The following is a 19,604-nucleotide window of genomic DNA, read 5'->3' on the forward strand; positions in this document are numbered from 1 at the left end:
ACATGCTCAATGGGGTACAGATCCAGAGATCTTGCTGGCCAGGGTAGTTGACTTACACCTTCTAGAGCACGTTGGGTGGCACGGGATACATGCGGACGTGCATTGTCCTGTTGGAACAGCAAGTTCCCTTGCCGGTCTAGGAATGGTAGAACGATGGGTCCGATGACGGTTTGGATGTACCATGCACTATTCAGTGTCCCCTCGACGATCACCAGTGGTGTACGGCCAGTGTAGGAGATCGCTCCCCACATCATGATGCCGGGTGTTGGCCCTGTGTGCCTCGGTCGTATGCAGTCCTGATTGTGGCGCTCACCTGCACGGCGCCAAACACGCATACGACCATCGTTGGCACCAAGGCAGAAGCGACTCTCATCGCTGAAGACGACACGTCTCCATTCGTCCCTCCATTCACGCCTGTCGCGACACCACTGGAGGCGGGCTGCACGATGTTGGGGCGTGAGCGGAAGACGGCCTAACGGTGTGCGGGACCGTAGCCCAGCTTCATGGAGATGGTTGCGAATGGTCCTCGCCGATACCCCAGGAGCAACAGTGTCCCTAATTTGCTGGGAAGTGGCGGTGCGGTCCCCTACGGCACTGCGTAGGATCCTACGGTCTTGGCGTGCATCCGTGCGTCGCTGCGGTCCGGTCCCAGGTCGACGGGCACGTGCACCTTCCGCCGACCACTGGCGACAACATCGATGTACTGTGGAGACCTCACGCCCCACGTGTTGAGCAATTCGGCGGTACGTCCACCCGGCCTCCCGCATGCCCACTATACGCCCTCGCTCAAAGTCCGTCAACTGCACATACGGTTCACGTCCACGCTGTCGCGGCATGCTATCAGTGTTAAAGACTGCGATGGAGCTCCGTATGCCACGGCAAACTGGCTGACACTGACGGCGGCGGTGCACAAATGCTGCGCAGCTAGCGCCATTCGACGGCCAACACCGCGGTTCCTGGTGTGTCCGCTGTGCCGTGCGTGTGATCATTGCTTTTACAGCCCTCTCGCAGTGTCCGGAGCAAGTATGGTGGGTCTGACACACCTGTGTCAATGTGTTCTTTTTTGCATTTCCAGGAGTGTATATTGTGAAAAGCAATGGTCCCATAACACTCCCCTGTGGCACGCCAGAGGTTACTTTAACGTCTGTAGACGTCTCTCCATTGATAACAACATGCTGTGTTCTGTTTGCTAAAAACTCTTCAATCCAGCCACACAGCTGGTCTGATATTCCGTAGGCTCTTACTTTGTTTATCAGACGACAGTGTGGAACTGTATCGAACGCCTTCCGGAAGTCAAGAAAAATAGCATCTACCTGGGAGCCTGTATCTAATATTTTCTGGGTCTCATGAACAAATAAAGCGAGTTGGGTCTCACACGATCGCTGTTTCCGCAATCCATGTTGATTCCTACATAGTAGATTCTGGGTTTCCAAAAACGACATGATACTCGAGCAAAAAACATGTTCTAAAATTCTACAACAGATCGACGTCAGAGATATTGGTCTATAGTTTTGTGCATCTGCTCGACGACCCTTCTTGAAGACTGGGACTACCTGTGCTGTTTTCCAATCATTTGGAACCTTCCATTCCTCTAGAGACTTGCGGTACACGGCTGTTAGAAGGAGGCCAAGTTCTTTTGTGTACTCTGTGTAGAATCGAATTGGTATCCCGTCAGGTCCAGTGGACTTTCTTCTGTTGAGTGATTCCAGTTGCTTTTCTATTCCTTGGACACTTATTTCGATGTCAGCCATTCTTTCGTTTGTGCGAGGATTTAGAGAAGGAACTGCAGTGCGGTCTCTCTCTGTGAAACAGCTTTGGAAAAAGGTGTTTAGTATTTCAGCTTTATGCATGCCATCGTCTGTTTCAGTGCCATTATCATCCCAGAGTGTCTGGATATGCTGTTTCGATCCACTTACTGATTTAACATAAGACCAGAACTTCCTAGGATTTTCTGTCAAGTCGGTACATAGAATTTTACTTTCGAATTTACTGAACGCTTCACGCATAGCCCTCCTTACGCTAACTTTGAAATCGTTTAGCTTCTGTTTTCTGAGAGGTTTTGGCTGCGTTTAAACTTGGAGTGAAGCTCTCTTTGCTTTCGCAGTAGTTTCCTAACTTTGTTGTTGTACCACGGTGGGTTTTTCCCGTCCCTCACAGTTTTACTCGGCACGTACCTGTCTAAAAATGATTTTACGATTGCCTTGAACTTTTTCCATAAACACTCAACATTGTCAGTGTCGGAACAGAAATTTTCGTTTTGATCTGTTAGGTAGTCTGAAATCTGCCTTCTATTACTCTTACTGAACAGATAAACCTTCCTCCCTTTTTTTATATTCCTATTTACTTCCATATTCAGGGATGCTGCAACGGCCTTATGATCACTGATCCCTGTTCTGCACATACACAGTCGAAAAGTTCGGGTCTGTTTGTTATCAGTAGGTCCAAGATGTTATCTCCACGAGTCGGTTCTCTGTTTAATTGCTCGAGGTAATTTTCGGATAGTGCACTCAGTATAATGTCACTCGATGCTCTGTCCCTACCACCCGTCCTAAACATCTGAGTGTCCCAGTCTATATCTGGTAAATTGAAATCTCCACCTAAGACTATAACATGCTGAGAAAATTTTTGTGAAATGTATTCCAAATTTTCTCTCAGCTGTTCTGCCACTAATGCTGCTGAGTCGGGAAGTCGGTAAAAGGAGCCAATTATTAACCTAGCTCGGTTGTTGAGTGTAACCTCCACCCATAATAATTCACAGGAACTATCCATTTCTACTTCACTACAGGATAAACTACTACTAACAGCGACGAACACTCCACCACCGGTTGCACGGAATCTATCCTTTCTAAACACCATCTGTACCTTTGTAAAAATTTCGGCAGAATTTATCTCTGGCTTCAGCCAGCTTTCTGTACCTATAACGATTTCAGCTTTGGTGCTTTCTATCAGCGCTTGAAGTTCCGGCACTTTACCAACGCAGCTTCGACAGTTTACAATTACAATACCGATTGCTGCTTGGTCCCCGCATGTCCTGACTTTGCCTGCACCCGTTGAGGCTGTTGCCCTTTCTGTACTTGCCCAAGGCCATCTAACCTAAAAAAAAAAACCAGCCCACGCCACACAACCCCTGCTACCTGTGTAGCAGCTTTTTGCGTGTAATGGACTCCTGACCTATCCAGCGGAACCCGAAACCCCACCACCCTATGGCTCAAGTCGAGGAATCTGCAGCCCATATGGTCGCAGAACCGTCTCAGCCTCTGATTCAGACCCTCCACTCAGCTCTGTACCAAAGGTCCGCAGTCAGTCCTGTCGACGATGCTGCAGATGGTGAGCTCTGCTTTCATCCCGCTAGCGAGACTGGCAGTCTTCACCAAATCAGATAGCCGCCGGAAGCCAGAGAGGATTTCCTCCGATCCATAGCGACACACATCATTGGTGCCGACATGAGCGACCACCTGCAGATGGGTGCACCCTGTACCCTTCATGGCATCCGGAAGGACCCTTTCCACATCTGGAATGACTCCCCCCGGTATGCACATGGAGTGCACATTGGTTTTCTTCCCCTCTCTTGCTGCCATAGCCCTAAGGGGCCCCATTACGCACCTGACGTTGGAGCTCCCAACTACCAGTAAGCCCACCCTCTGCGACCGCCCGGATCTTGCAGACTGAGTGGCAACCTCTGGAACAGGACAAGCAGCCATGTCAGGCCGAAGATCAGTATCAGCCCGAGACAGAGCCTGAACCCGGTTCGTCAGACAAACTGGAGAGGCCTTCCGTTCAGCCCTCCAGAATGTCTTTCGCCCCCTGCCACACCTTGAGACGACCCCCACTCTACCGCAGGTGAGGGATCAGCCTCAATGCGAGCAGTATCCTGGGCAACCACAGTCGTAGTCCGATCGGGGGATGCGTGGGACGAGCTGGCCGTCCCCAACAAACCCCCATCCGGACCCCCACAGTGATGCCCATTGGCAACAGCCCAAGCTGTGTGACCGAAGCCAACACTGCTTAAGCTGGGAGCGTGGGATGCCAACTCAGCCTGCATCCGAATACAGCAGTTGCAGTCCCTATCCATGCTAAAAACTGTTGTGCAAAGAACGTCTGAACTAATCTACAGAGAGCGCAAACAAATGGACACAAAATTTAAACGGTTATTAAAATACAAGATTGCCTAATAAATGCAGTAATGCTGCTACTTGCGCACTGCTGACACACTGCTCGGCGGCGGAAGGAGACTACGCGATTTTACACTATTCAGGTACTAAAACACGATGCTACAACTCTCAAATACTATAATACGCCCGAAACTTATGAATTAAACAATGCAAGTACCAAAAACACGCAAAGAAATTAAGAATTAAACTATGTAACAAATGAGTGAGCTAGGAGTATACGACTTGCTGCTTAAGCTGCTTATCCAACGGCGGCAGGGAGCACACTGCATTTACTGCATTTTTCTATTTTCTTCTTTCATCAATTAAATTCAATATTTCTTCTGTTACCCAAGGGTTTCTACAAGCCCTCGTCTTTTTACCTATTTGGTCCTCTGCTACCTTCCCTATTTCATCCCTCAAAGCTACCCATTCTTCTTCTACTGTATTTATTTCCCCCATTCCTGTCAATTGTTCCCTTATACTCTCCCTGAAACTCTGTACAACCTCTGGTTTAGTCAGTTTATCCAGGACCCATCTCCTTAAATTTCCACCTTTTTGCAGTTTCTTCATCAGTTTTAATCTACAGTTCATTACCAATAGATTGTGGTCAGAGTCCACATCTGCCCCTGGAAAAGTCTTACAATTTAAAACCTGGTTCCGAAATCTCTGTCTTACCATTATATAATCTATCTGATACCCTTTAGTATCTCCAGGTTTCTTCCGTGTATACAACCTTCTTTCATGATTCTTAAACCAAGTGTTAGCTATGATTAAGTTATGCTCTACGCAAAATTCTACCAGGCGGCATCCTCTTTCATTTCTTAGCCCCAATCCGTATTCACCTACTACTTTTCCTTCTCTCCCTTTTCCTACTGACGAATTCCAGTCACCCATGACTATTAAATTCTCGTCTCCCGTCACTATCTGAATAATTTATTTTATCTCATCATACATTTCATCAATTTCTTCGTCATCTGCAGAGCTAGTTGGCATATAAACTTGTACTACTGTAGTAGGCATGGGCTTCGTGTCTATCTTGGCCACAATAATGCGTTCACTATGCTGTTTGTAGTAGCTTACCCGTACTCCAATTTTTTTATTCATTATTAAACCTACTCCTGCATTACCCCTATTTGATTTTGTATTTACAGCTCTGTATTCACCTGACCAAAAGTTTTGTTCCTACTGCCACCGAACTTCATTAATTCCCACTATATCTAACTTTAACCTATCCATTTCCCTTTTTAAATTTTCTAACCTACCTGCTCGATTAAGGGATCTGACATTCCACGCTCCGATCCACAGAACGCCAGTTTTCTTTCTCCTGATAACGACGTCTTCTTGAGTAGTCCCCGCCCGGAGATCCGAATGGGGGACTATTTTACCTCCGGAATATTTTACCCAAGAGGACGCCATCGTCATTTAACCATACAGTAAGGCTGCGTGCCCTCGGGAAAAATTACGAGTGTAGTTTCCCCTTGCTTTCAGCCGTTCGCAATACCAGCACAGCAAGGCCGTTTTGGTTAGTGTTACAAGGCCAGGTCAGTCAATCATCCAAACTGTTGCCCCTGCAACTACTGAAAAGGCTGCTGCCCCTCTTCAGGAACCACACATTTGTGTGGCCTCTCAACAGATACCCCTCCGTTGTGGTTGCACCTACGGTACGGCTATCTGTATCGTTGAGGTACGCAAGCCTCCCCACCAACGGCAAGGTCCATGGTTCATGGGAGGAGGCACCCTTATCGTCGCTGCCATCGTCGCCCCCGACCCTCACAACCCACAAAAACCAAGCGCAGTGACATGTTTCGAAGTGTCCCAAAGTGAAGAGAGAAAAGTGTTTTAGTGTCTTATTCTGAAAGTGAATCTTGTATTTTCCAAACATTAATATTATTCTCGGTTTTTCTTTTTTCGTGTGGAAACAAAACGTGAGCCAAAACAACGATTATTTTGCCAGCAGTACAGGATAGTGCTATAATCAGTTAGCGTTAACACTTTTAAATGTGCTCTCTCTCTCTCTCTCTCTCTCTCTCTCTCTCTCTTCCCCACCGCTCACTTTTTTTTTATTAAATGTAAAATTTTCCCATTGTTGAAATTTTGTGTGTTTCTTTTTCTTGCATTTTTGTACTTCTAAATATATGGTGTTTTCCTGTATATATGTACTGTATTAAATTCTCAAACTAACGCTGCCGCATCATACCACAATGAAAATATGATACCTCCAATGCTAACGATACTAGTGCTCGTAACATTAATTCGTCGCGCCCAGCTAAACTTAATCATGAGTGTCCAGAAATGGGTGGGTTAACGCACCTACCATTCTACAAATATTTTTTTTTCTTTCTATTCACAACAAATTTAATGCACTAAACCGTTTAACGAACTCAGTTTGAGGGACACATACGGAAAGAACAATCGCAAAACACTCACTGATAAAAAAATGATCTGGACTCGACGTCTAAAACGATAATCTGTTTTCTGGAATGACAAAGATGTAATTATATTGCGCGAATGTAATTATTAGTCTGTAAATAAAAATTTATACAAGACATAAAAACAAAATAAAATTTAATAGAAACCTAGCACTTCGTTGGCTCTGGTCCGACTTCCACTGCGACCATCGGTTTTTCCATTTTATTTTATTCTTCGCGGTGTTAAATTGTTACTTATAAAATTTAAACATATTTAAACAGTTCACTTCATATACGTAAAATAAAAATATTAAACTTAGTTAAAATTACTGCCGTTGTATTTCAAAATGCTGCAGATGGTGATAAAAAAGAAGTGGGAATATGAGGAAATTTAGTATGAAAAAGTGTTGTGTCTGTGGGTGTAACGTTTGCAATGCAGTAACATGCTTTTCATGTTTTTTTTGTTCGCGATCAGTGATGCGTGGGATGCAGAGGGAGTGAAAGCTCTAGGACACATTAATGCATTAATAAAAACAGATAATGGAAATCATAAACATATAAACAAAACGCTGGATCTTAGTGCATTAAGTAAAGCTAATATTGCAACACTATTGAGTCGCGTCCGTCCTGATGACACAGTGAAACACAATGTGTTTTTTTTTTTTGTAATACTGTAGCACAATGGCACATTTTTGCGCTACCCGCCACTATGTACGGTACCGGTAGTGGGATGCCCTGGTCATCATCATAAACTAAAGGCTTTGCCTTGTCGATTTAGCCACGTCCCTCTCTCCATTGTCATCCTCTTCTATTCTTCATACGATTTTATCCCCATATCTTCTTAGATGTTGTTGAAAGACATTGCTCTTTGGCTGCCTCTTGGTTTTTTCCCTAAAACTTTTCCTTCAAATACATTCTTTAGGAACTGGTTGTGTCTCATTATGTGCCCTATCATTTTTTATTTTCTTCTTCCTATATAATTTAGCAGCATTCTGTTCTCATTCAATTCTCCTAAGACCTGTTCATTACTTTTTCTATCTACCCAAATTGTTTTCGTCATTCTTCTCCATTTCCACATGCCCTGGTATAATGTAAAAACTCATTTTGTACAAAGGACAAAGCAAAAGCCGAATCAATACAGGTTTTGAAAGTTGTAGAACGTAATGTAAACGTCAGTACTTGTTTCAAATTGCCTGGGTGGCTGGATTCCTACTTTATTTGTATTAAGAGCATTTTCTCTAGTGGGCCAATTGTAGATGCACGAAAAAGTTTTTAAGGGAAAGTTAATTCTCTTGAATTTTCAGAAAACTCATATGAGCTCTTCCTATAGAATGGGATATTATAGCCTTATGTTCCATACTGGATAAATCAAAAGATTTTTTACATATGTTGTAGTACGCTTGTTAACTGATAGGTTCTTCCCTACATCAACCAAGAAACTGAGGACTGATTTCAAAGCCTAACAACTTACTCGAAAACAGTTTTCTTTGAGACATAATATGTCTATGGAAAAAAAGTTACAAGGAACACTAACTTAGCTTCCATCAACTATGAAATGGGGCCTAATATGTAGCCTGACATGACACTGGTTAAAGGCTTCTTTCCAGCCATTCCTAGATCAATTTGGTGTGACAATAGGAGGCAGTAAACGGAAAGGTGAAGATTTAAATATCACATTTTTTAAAAAATCATTCATGCTGGTGGACCAAATAAACATACCATGACTTGACTGTCGAACAGCCTCACATATGGAAGACATGCACACACAGAGATGCAAGTGAAAGAGTTGAAAACAAATAAATTGCCCAGTCTGGACGGAACCCCAAGTTGTTTCTACAGAGAGTACTCTACAGCATTGGCCCCTTACTTAGCTTCCATCTAGCACAAATCCCTCGCCCATCACAAAGTTCAAAGTGACTGGAAAAAAGCACAAATTACTCCTGTATATAAGAAAGGTAAAATAATGTATCTACAAAATAAGAGACCAACATCCTTAACATCAGTTTGCTCCAGAATTCTTGAGCATATTCTAAGTTTGAATGTAATAAATTTCCTTGAGACAGGAAAGTTTCTGTCCACATATCAGCACAGATTTCAAGAGCATCGCTCATGTGTAACTCAGTTTGCCCTTTTCTTAATCCTTCAGATTTCTGGTTATGGAGATCGAGAAGCCAGTTGTGTTTGCACGGGTTTGAGATTACTCGAGGTGGATGGCTGGGTGATGTGTAAGAATCAGTAGTAAAACCAATGAGCACCTACTGTAGCAGTAATTCAGACAAATGGCTATCATAGGATGTAATTCCATATCTCAGCAAGAGTTTGTTTCTGAACATTTGTTTGTGGGTTTTTGTTTCAGACTTTTGACAATCATCTGTAAAAACATGGTACACTTCTTTAAACACCCTCTAGATGCATAAAGGCAACCTATGAAGGAACATAGGTTAAGTGGCTGCTAGGAGAAAGTCCTGATTGAGGAGGGAGGCAGGAAAAGTGGGAGGGAGAGAGGGAAAGAGGGGCAAGCAGGAGGTATGCAAAGGAGCTGACGGCAGGAATAAATGTGGTGAACGGTTGAAATGGGCGAGCTATGGTGTAGTAGATAAATGACAGTGGGAGTGAGAGGCTTGCACGGGCATTCGAGAGGAACAGAAAGGTTAGGGTTTTAACATACCATAAACAACGAAGTCCTTATAAACAGATTGGGAAAACATCAAGAGAAGGAAATCAGTAATTTCCTTTTTAAAGGAACCATCACAGCATTCTCATTAAGCAATTTGGAGAAAATGTGGAAAACCTAAACCTGTAAGGCTGAACAGGGATTTGAACTGCTGCCCTTCTGAATGCAAATCCAGTGTCTAAACCACTGTTCCACTTCTCTCAGAGGGACGGACCAGGGTGAGAAAAGGAGAAGGGGTAGAGAACAGAGACTAGCACTGTCAGAATTGCAGAAATCAAAGACATGCTGCAAGACAGTTTCTTACCTAAGCAATGCACAAGAGTTGGTGTTGTGGGGGGGTGGGATTTCTTCGGGAAGAGTTGTTAAGCTGCTCCTGAAGTCAACCACATTATGTTAAGCAGCATGCTTCAAAACTGGATGGTCTAGCTGGGACTTCACCACAAGTTTGGCAGTGTTCATTCACTTGAGTGGATTATTTGTAGTCATACCCACATGAGAGACAATACAGTAGAGGCAAAGTTTGTATGTAATGTGTCCACCCTCAGAGCTGAGTGGTCAGTGTGGCTAACTGCCATGCAGAAGGTCTGGGTTCTATGCCTGGTTCTGCTTGGGATTTTTCCTTCATGGGAAGCCTGGAATGGGCTGCACTCACAAGGGAATGGTCCAATCCATGTTGAAACGTGCCCTGAAATTTTTTATACAGGGAGAATACACGAAAAGGAAGACCCAGTAAAAATTTTAGCTGCCAAGAAGCACTGCAGGCATTTAAAAAAAAATGTTAAAAATTGCCAAATCTTTAGGTTGCCAAGCAACTGGAGATAAGTACACCACTACCAGAGCTGTAGTGGACTATGCATGTGCAACATGGCAGCTTCACATCCTTCGTTGACAGCACATTGGTACACAGGCAAAACGACGTTGCATGATCATAATTTGTAAAATTAATTTCAGTTTTTGTTGATAGTTTCTCTGAAATGATTGCCTGTAGTTACTGTTCACTCAAATTTGCAACTCATCTAACTTCCAAAATAATTACCTTTGAAATTAACAATGGAGATAAAACTGAATAAATACTCACCATGTTTAATGCTTAGTAATGTTAAACAGTGTGCAAACGTACTTTTGCTTCATACAATCTAACCATGAACTGCATAAATCAAATAAAGACTTAAACGAAGTAACAAATACATGCCAAAATGTGAGAGAAAACTATCCAAAAATTTACTATACAGGATAGTCACAAAGTCCAATCACCCCCCCCCCCCCCAATTAATAATCAATGTAAACCCCTAAACTTAAAGAAATAGTATGAACCATGTAGAGTTGCTCATGAGAGGCAATGTACCATTACCAATGGAGATGTATGAGACTAGACCTCCGAATCACAGCTGAGATGAACACTGCTGATTTCAAGACTTCTTCGACCTGTTTGAGCAGATACAAGAAAACATACAGTACAGGAACTTGCAAAATAAAATGTTTACTTCAAGTAAAAGTGTAAAGGAGATGTCATTAATTCGTAGCTGACATGAAGACAAAGCTTTCCGATATCCCCACACCTGGTATGCCTAATGTTGATCAGTTAGGTCTCTCACTTTTCTCATTTTGAGGTGGGGTGGGTGGGGGGGGGGGGGCAATCACAGTTTGTTGTGCACTTGATTAATGTTATGACACATTCAAATACAATGACAGTTATAGGTATAGTTACAGTTATGGGACCTCCAGATGTACTTGGCAAAAACCTTATAACTGACCTATCAAAGTGTGGAAAAAAATGGGAAAGAACAATTTTAACATTTCATTTGAAATGGTTTCTAGTTATTTGCAGAAATTAGTTCATTGCTTTTATTGGACTCTTTGCCTGGACATAACTGTACCTATGTCTATCAGGAGGACAATGGAACGACTGTTGATGTAATTCAGATTCCACCCAGAACAACCATTGTGACTCCCGATAAAGAATTTTTCGACTGTGGAAGATATTTGAAAGGAAATTGTCAGACAAAATAAGTTTCAATAGCTCCATGCCACTTGAGGTTTCCCAGGTTCAGTTTTCCTAAACTGCAGTCATTTGTGCATCACCAGTTTGCATCGGCACTTTTACAAATTCCTTACAGTATGCCCGGTGTAGCACAAGAAGCAGAGCAACAGCTTGGACCATTTCTTATGCCACCTCATTTCTGTTAAAATAAAACTATTACTTACTGTGGAGTGCCTGAAGGCATTCATTTTTCTTTCATCAGGTGTGCCTGCTGTAAGGAAAATGTTCCCCCCCCACCCCCCCCCCCCCCCCGCCCAATCATTCAAATCACACTTTACTTTATTGGGATGACTATGGGGCAAAAGCAAGGAACTCATTGTTACCAAAATATGCATTATTCAAGTAGTATAATAAGAACTGTTCTGCAAGAATTGTTATAAAATGATGTATGTGTAAGAAATATTTCATTTCAATAAATTAAAGTCAAGATTGATGGAAGTCATCTGTAATGCAAATGAAAACTCTGATTTATTTTCCTCTCCTAGTCACCTTTGTAAGAGTTACATATGCCACAGTCAAGCTTTCGATATGAACTACCTCTTATACGAAACATTAATGATATGCGACACTTTTTGTGTGGTTTTATGTGCTTCAGTTTCACACATCACTCCGGATATTTACATTATGTGGCACTACACACTCGTCATGGCTGATCACATGTTAAGACAAGAAGAAGGGCTGTACAAACTGCTGTCGTAAGTAGTTCGTCATGTGATAAGAACGAGTAACTTCAACAATTATTAAATAAATACTTGGAGTGCATCATGGCAGCTAAATTTTTGACAGTGCATTTCTTTCATTGGGATTCTTCCTGCATATAAAATTTCGAAGTGGGTTTCAACACGTCGGATTGGACCTCTCCCTTACAAGTTTCATGATGCTACTGCACTGAGTAGCAGTGGCTCCAGGCGTCGAAAACTGACAACGCCAGGGGAGCAGTGTGCTAACCCCACACCCCTCCACACAGCATCCAATGCTGCCACTGGCGGAGCATTACATGGCAATTGTTCAGAACCAGTTGGCTTGCCACGGCCTGTGGATGGAGTTTACATTTTTTTGAGTGTACGGTGGCTGTGTAAAACCAACCTGTACTTAAAATAAAGTCAAGAAGGGTGTACACGAAGGGTGTACAAGAAGTTACATGAATGCATGGCTTAACATCATGATTTATTATAAATTATTATACAATCTACAAGTGATACAGGTACTGACATAGCATATCAATTTATCGCACTTATTCAAAACACACGATTTACATGATGGCAGCATATAGAACTGCCCCATCTTATAACTATGAACTCACAACAAAACAGAGAAGCAACAATCACAGATGGCAGTGAATATATTTATTATTATAAAGGCATTTCGTTTTATAAATCACAGCAGACAGTAGAGCCAAAATTTACAAATTCCAAAAGGGATAAAACAAATCTGTATATCTCTTCAGTCTTAAGTGCACATGCAGTGGAGTGTTTTATAAAAATTTAAACAAACAATTTCAAAAGTACAACGTACCAAAATATATGTTTCATTTACATTTACCGCATGTCTTGCATGTGCTTATTATGTCTGCTGAGCTACTGCTATAATATGAGATATGCCTTTTCACAACAGTAAAATGGGACTTAACACGAATACACTGATTGAGCCCTGTTGACATTATCTGCTACTGCTTTCTGTTTTGCCAATATTTAAAAGTTTCCTCTTTAGACTGGTGGGATTTAAGTTGCTATCACAAAATACTGTTACACTTCATCTTTACTACAGCATATCATTAAATATAAAAATTGCACAACTTTATTTACAGCTCAAAATCCAATAAAATCATTCATATGTGAACAGGCAGAAAGGTTCACGTATTTTTCACAATACAAATTTCAAGCCACTCCACAAACTTTTTGCTGTGCCTGTTGGTACTATAATTGCTTTCCTACACTGTTATTTTAAATGTAAATGTCATTTTAAGAGAAAGGAACTTCTGTGAAATGGGAAATAATTAAGCCCCTCGCAATCACACTTAACACATTAAGACTGTACACATCTTTCTTCAGTTTATTGCTGGCAATATTTGATGTTCGTCCTTGCAAAGGCACGTTATGGAAGTGACAAAACACATACAAAAGGCAACAATGTTTTAGTGTCAATTGATACTCATAGCAAATGCTATACTAATGTACACATCTATGGTATTGACAGCAATATACTCCAGTGTAACTATCTGTGGGTCTCTAAAATTAATAAAACAGATGCCATTGTTGTTACATACACAGCCAATGACAGAAAGATAACAAACATGGTGAGCATTTTTTTCCTTTAAATAACAACACTTTATGCATTTAAAGAAATTCTAAAACACATTAAAATCTCTACTTACTAATACAGGGATTTGTGCAAATAAGAGAGGAAAAGGAGACATCTAACTCATTTATTGTCACAACCCTGCAATTATCACTGGTCAAGATGAGTAATCTTTCTTTTTTCTTTCAACCCCCTTTTTTTTTTTACTTAAGAAAAGTAAATGATTAGTTTATGATGTACTTTGCTCTCAAATGAAATATGGAATTGCAATTTTCCCCCATAAGACATAGTTAATATTTACTTTCTGAAACTTGTGACTTCTGCCTAGTAGTTTTTGTTCATGAGAGCAAATTTTTCATTTTCTGGCCTGCTTACAAAGTGACAGTGTTCTGTAAAGAGCTAGCAAGGAATGAACAGTTAATGAATTACTTTCCTTCAGAGTTAAAACAGTTGGAACAACCACCTGGAATTTAACACTGAAGCTGTGCAACATTATTCAGGAGTACATAAGGTATTGCCACCAAAGCGTTTTTAGAAAGTCAACTTTTCAAAAAGAATGTTTTCATTTAGAATACTGGCTTTGTTAAGGGGGTTGATGTATATTGAAACAGAAAATACAGATGGCAACCGAAGGAGAATCAGTAAAAGCTACATGAAGGGACACACTTATGTAAAGTGACACTGATTACAATTATCAGCTGTAGAGTATGTAACTGAAGTTAAGGGAAAATAAAAATACAAAATTGCAACTGAGAAAAAAATCCAACATGGAAGCTTTACATGTAATATCTGTGGCAGTTTGAATGTTTCTGCAATACTAATTGGATAGCAAACTGTATTCATTTGGGTCTACAATTGTTTCTCTAAGAAGAATCACAGGGACACAAAAGCATATTTATCAGAAAACTATGGGCTAACTGCAAATTTAATGCATAGGCAGAAAAACCCACCCAGATAGCCTCGTGCATTGTCACTTGCAGGATTTGGGGAGGCATGCCAGCCCTGGTTCGAATCTGCCCAGTGGTTTAATGACGAATTCTGGTGTACTAGCCAGCCTGGATGGGTTTTTTAGTCAGTTTTACATATCAGACTAGGTGAATACTAGGCTAGTATCCACATCCTGCCTCAGTTACATGATTTTGAAACATCCTTGCAAAGGTTCTAATGGAGGTGGTTTCCTTTTATTTTCATCTGACTTAATAATAAAATGTGCCAGTTGTACAACTATACTCTGTCTATCACTTCAAGTGTGCATGGTATACATTTTACTATAATAAAACTAAAAGTTATAAAAACAGTATGATGTATGGACTACCATGCTTTGATATCGTACAACAGTGAACAACCTGAAAATCAGGAACTGTACAGTCACTGACACCTATCAACTTCTTACGATCTAAATTCCAGTTATCAAGTTGATTCTAGCTTTTAGGCTCAAACTGGTTACCCTTTGTGTAAGAACGATCGTGATTTAGTGACCTCTATCATGAAGCCACGTCTGCATTTATATTTTAAAAGGCGCTGCAGTCTTGAACCGCAAGACCGCTACGGTCGCAGGTTCGAATCCTGCCTCGGGCATGGATGTTTGTGATGTCCTTAGGTTAGTTAGGTTTAACTGGTTCTAAGTTCTAGGGGACTAATGACCTCAGCAGTTGAGTCCCATAGTGCTCAGAGCCATTTGAACCATATTTTAAAATTGAGTAAGTGATGTGACATTAAAGGACAATTTCTAAGGTGGCACAAATAAGATGATTAATACATAATGAACAGTTTAAGGAGTTTTAAATAAAAACTGTCACAACAAATACAGATAATTGTAATAACTACTTTTTTCTGGACATCAGAAAACTGTGATAGCAGGAAGACTAATCTTGTAATCACAATTAAGCCATACGTGGTTTGCAACATATTTTAAATACTACTTCTTTGGGCTCCCACCACAACATTTTCTCAGGAAAATGTGGGGCTGTCAACAATAAGAATGATGTGTTTCTACTGGCTGATTTTTGTAATGTAAAACAAATAAATTAATCCAGATTTAACTTCATTTTTATTTTGTTAAGGTGCCAATAATGTATTTATTCAGTCATGGTTGTTCTTTCAAAACACTAGGCCAAAAACAACAACACTGATAGGACAGGCAGATGGACTCCTAGTGCAATATCTGGCTGCTGACTGATAAACAACATAAATCCTCTACATCAAAAAGCTCAAAATAATTTTTAAAAAATGCTTCACTCTTACAAGCTGCATTCTTTTAAGCTTGTAACATCATATTTATAAAACTGTGCCTGACATAAATCAAACATTGTCATAGTGTGTGTGTGTGTGTGTGTGTCTATATATATATATATATATATATATATATATATATATATATATATATATATATATATATATATATATTAAAAAATCACTTCCATACACAATTCATTTTCTTTTCCTGAAAGAAATAATTCCAGTTTGTGTAGCCCAGAGATTCCATTCGCACTGACCCTAAGAAAAACATTTGACATCTAAGCAGTGGTTCTATATATACACACACATATTATGTACAAATGGAAACAAAACATTCTACATTCGAGAAGATACATTTAAATTACAGTCTATGTGGCCAAACTTCAATCACCTTCCCCTCCAATGGCAGATTGTGGGAGTGCGAAGTCACAAAACATCTATTAATAAAAGTTATGATAATGTAATCTGCTGAAATATGCTAAATTAATATGATATATTTATAAATTAGTCATGTCTCTCCTGAATAATTTAAGTTCCTTCAGGTTCATTCAGTTTTAGAAGCTATTCTTGGCTTATCAGAAGTGGAAAATTACTTGAAATAGTAAAGATAGAAAGTTGTTGAAAAGATCATTTGAAAATGCGACATAGTACAAATTCTCAAGGCAGTAAAAATAACAAACACATTTTAATTACCGTAACTTTATTTTACTACTAGAGAAAATTCAAAATATTTTTTTGTGCACTTTTCTGTGAAAAGAACTTTAAATATAAGAGAATTTAGAAAATTTAATCTCTGGTGAGCAATGAAGTGAGATCAGTACTTAGGAATTTGCAACAGTCTTGTATCATTACTTTCTTCTTGTGTGTGTGTGTGTGGGGGGGGGGGGGGGGGGGGAGGAGGTCACAATAAGGTGTTCATTGACATCTGTGACTAAAATCAGTGATAGCAATCTTGGCTGTATATACATGGAAAAAGCTTTGGTAGTTACACAAATGAGACTGCACTACTAGTGCATTACATTTCATCTAAAGCAATGTCAATACGGTTACATCTGCATCTTTGTCTCCTATCATTACTACTTCAACAAGTTTGAAACTATGCAATTAAAACAACTCTTCACACAATTTCAATTTTCCACTAGAGACAATTCACAACCAATACTGATCAAATGTCAATTATCATTACAAAATTTCTGAGAAACTTTTCAAAAACAGAAAACTGAAATTGAACATCACTGCATTAAAACTACATATGGAACTGAAATTTCAAGCTCTGTTTTCCGTTCAGATGCTGTATGATTACACATTACAAGCCCATAATGAAGTAAACATTTGAATTTACATAGTAATGCAACTGTTTAAAGCACAAGAACTTGGAGAAAGAAGTTTTGAGGAAGTAAAAAGAAATAAAAGTGCGATACAAAGCTATGCTCACAGACAAAAAAATTGAAATGATATGACACAATATGGTACTGATAGAACAGCTCAAGTTACTTGAAATGATTTATTGATCACTCATAATCTGTTTTAATTAAAACACTACAAGAGTATATAGACTAAAAAAGCAACAGATTGTAACAAACAATCCCAAAGGGATGCAGTAAAGCCAAACATACTGCTAAAATACACACATACATTACAGCAGGAGAAACATATGTAATTGTGGCACAAGCAGTAATTGTTTATATGGTTTGGTGTCTGAAAAATGAGGAAGACGGAAGAGAGCCAAAATAGGGTAATTTGTGAGTGTCTCATGAAGGAAACACAAGTATTAAATGACTTTCTCCTACAAGGACTTTAGTCTTTCTTTCCCATGTTTAACTTTTATCAAATAATGTCTTCTAGTCAGAAACACCTATTTGCTATTATATGCTACATGAAACCACTGTATTAGTATGGAATGCAAGTCATCTGATACATAGCATCTGTAACTACTGCTTTCATCTCAAATTCATATTTTTACATTATCATGCTTTCTGATGACACATGTAGAAGTGATCACTCCTTTGCGACCCTCTAATGTCCGGCACAGTCACAGACTCTGGACCATATAAGCAGTTGCTGTCCACACCATAATCAGTTATGCTTACAATCACAGTGCTGTATGTGTGTAACGTATCTTTATGTTAGGCACTAATTTTATGGTTAGGAATGTAGTCATGTTTTTTTAAGTACAGAAGGAAGGAAGGGAAAATATTTGGATTTAACAGTCATTAGAGACGGAGCAAATGCTCGAAAAGCATCAAGGATGAGGAAGGAATTCGGCCATTTCCTATCAAGACAACTGTCGCTTGCCAGGAGCAATTTTGGTAACTGACCAAAACCAAAATCTGGATGGCCAGATGTGGATTTGAACTGTCCAGTGTGTTACCCACTGCACCACCTCACTCAATATATTGTTTAAAAGCTGTTGCTTTTTGATCTGTACATTCTCATACTGCTAATATTGATTACAAATGCATTTTAAGGTATGTACAAAGTCAGTCCATCTGAAGGTTATTTGTGTTCAAATTGAAGCCACTCAGAAATGGTTTATTAATCATTTCAAGCAACTGGAGGACTAGCATAAAATTTGACGGTTGCCAAGCCATTCCATAGCCATGTGAGAATCATAGACAAAAACATATATAAAACAGGACAACAGATGTAGTAACGTAGTACACATAATTTTATACAAAGTAAGAAAAAAAAAGACATTGTGTGTGTGAGGGGGGGGGGGGGGCGAAAGAATGAAAGAAAGTGTACAGTCAGTTAAATTATAAAGTATAAATAATAACTATCACTCTCATTCATCACCCACCCAAACATATTTTGGTGTATGGTGAACACTGATTTTTGAAGTCACAGTAATAAACCATAACAAAGTATTTTCTAACTTTCTGCACGCATCCAGTCGCACAAGAGAACAGACGACCATTTGAACCTTGAGTGAGTTTGTAAGCTCCTTGCCACACACACATGCAATCACTGAAGGAACTTATCATCAAAATTTTAATCTATGTATTTTTAAAATTTTTCCAAGGCGTTGCTTTACTGTTGCCATTCCTTTTTTCGGCTTTCGATCTAAAACAAGAAAGAAAATACATAATGCCACTGGTGGATGTCACTGGATAGTACATATTCTGATAAATTAAGGAAATGTTTCTCTATCATAAAAGATTCCAATGTAATCATGGATTAAGTACTTTTGTTCCAATAAAGTGAGAACAAAGTTCCTTCTTTACTAGTAACAGACAAATAAAATGTTTAAAATACATGAAATATTTTAGGCAGTTGTTAATATTTCACTGTGGACTGTCTGTATCTGTTCTGAAGTTCAGTCAAGTATAGGCCATTTAAGGATCATTAATTTCAACATAATACTACTTTATGGGCATTAGAAATCTACTCATATGCTTTAATGGCCTTTGTCTTGTTTCTATAAAAGAAAGAAAAGAGGATCAGGTTTTAATGTCTGCAACACAGTCATTAGAGATGTGTGCAATTTCAGGTAGGGCATCGATGATGGAAGAAATCACAGTGTCCTGGCATTCACCTTAGCTCATTTTGTGAAACAACAGAAAAGCTAAATCTTGAGGACCAGATTTTCTTGAATGTGAGCCTTAACCACTACCTCCCTCCGTTTTGTTTTTACAAAGAAGTGAAGGGATTGACTCTTTTCTGTAACAATGCTATCGAAGGATTTCATTTACTCACAAATTAAACTGAAAATATATTTATACAATGTTTCTCTTTACACATTATTGTTTTCCTTCCACATTAGAATGCTTAAGAAACTAAATACAATTACCATT

The 19,604-nt window shown here is 39.7% G+C and overlaps 1 protein-coding gene across 1 annotated transcript in view; it reads right to left on the reverse strand.

The window, feature by feature from the left end:
- Window positions 1-18,615: 18,615 nt before the first annotated feature.
- Window positions 18,616-19,604, reverse strand: part of LOC124555710 (lysine-specific demethylase phf2-like) — a 177,605-nt gene continuing 176,616 nt past the window's right edge. The window contains exon 17 of the mRNA XM_047129718.1: window positions 18,616-18,873. Within this exon, the coding sequence (XP_046985674.1) occupies window positions 18,794-18,873 (80 nt within the window). The 3' untranslated portion in view covers window positions 18,616-18,793. The remainder of the gene's footprint in view (window positions 18,874-19,604) is intronic.

The sequence above is a fragment of the Schistocerca americana genome, chromosome X (assembly GCF_021461395.2).
Source record: "Schistocerca americana isolate TAMUIC-IGC-003095 chromosome X, iqSchAmer2.1, whole genome shotgun sequence".
Lineage (NCBI taxonomy): Eukaryota > Metazoa > Arthropoda > Insecta > Orthoptera > Acrididae > Schistocerca > Schistocerca americana.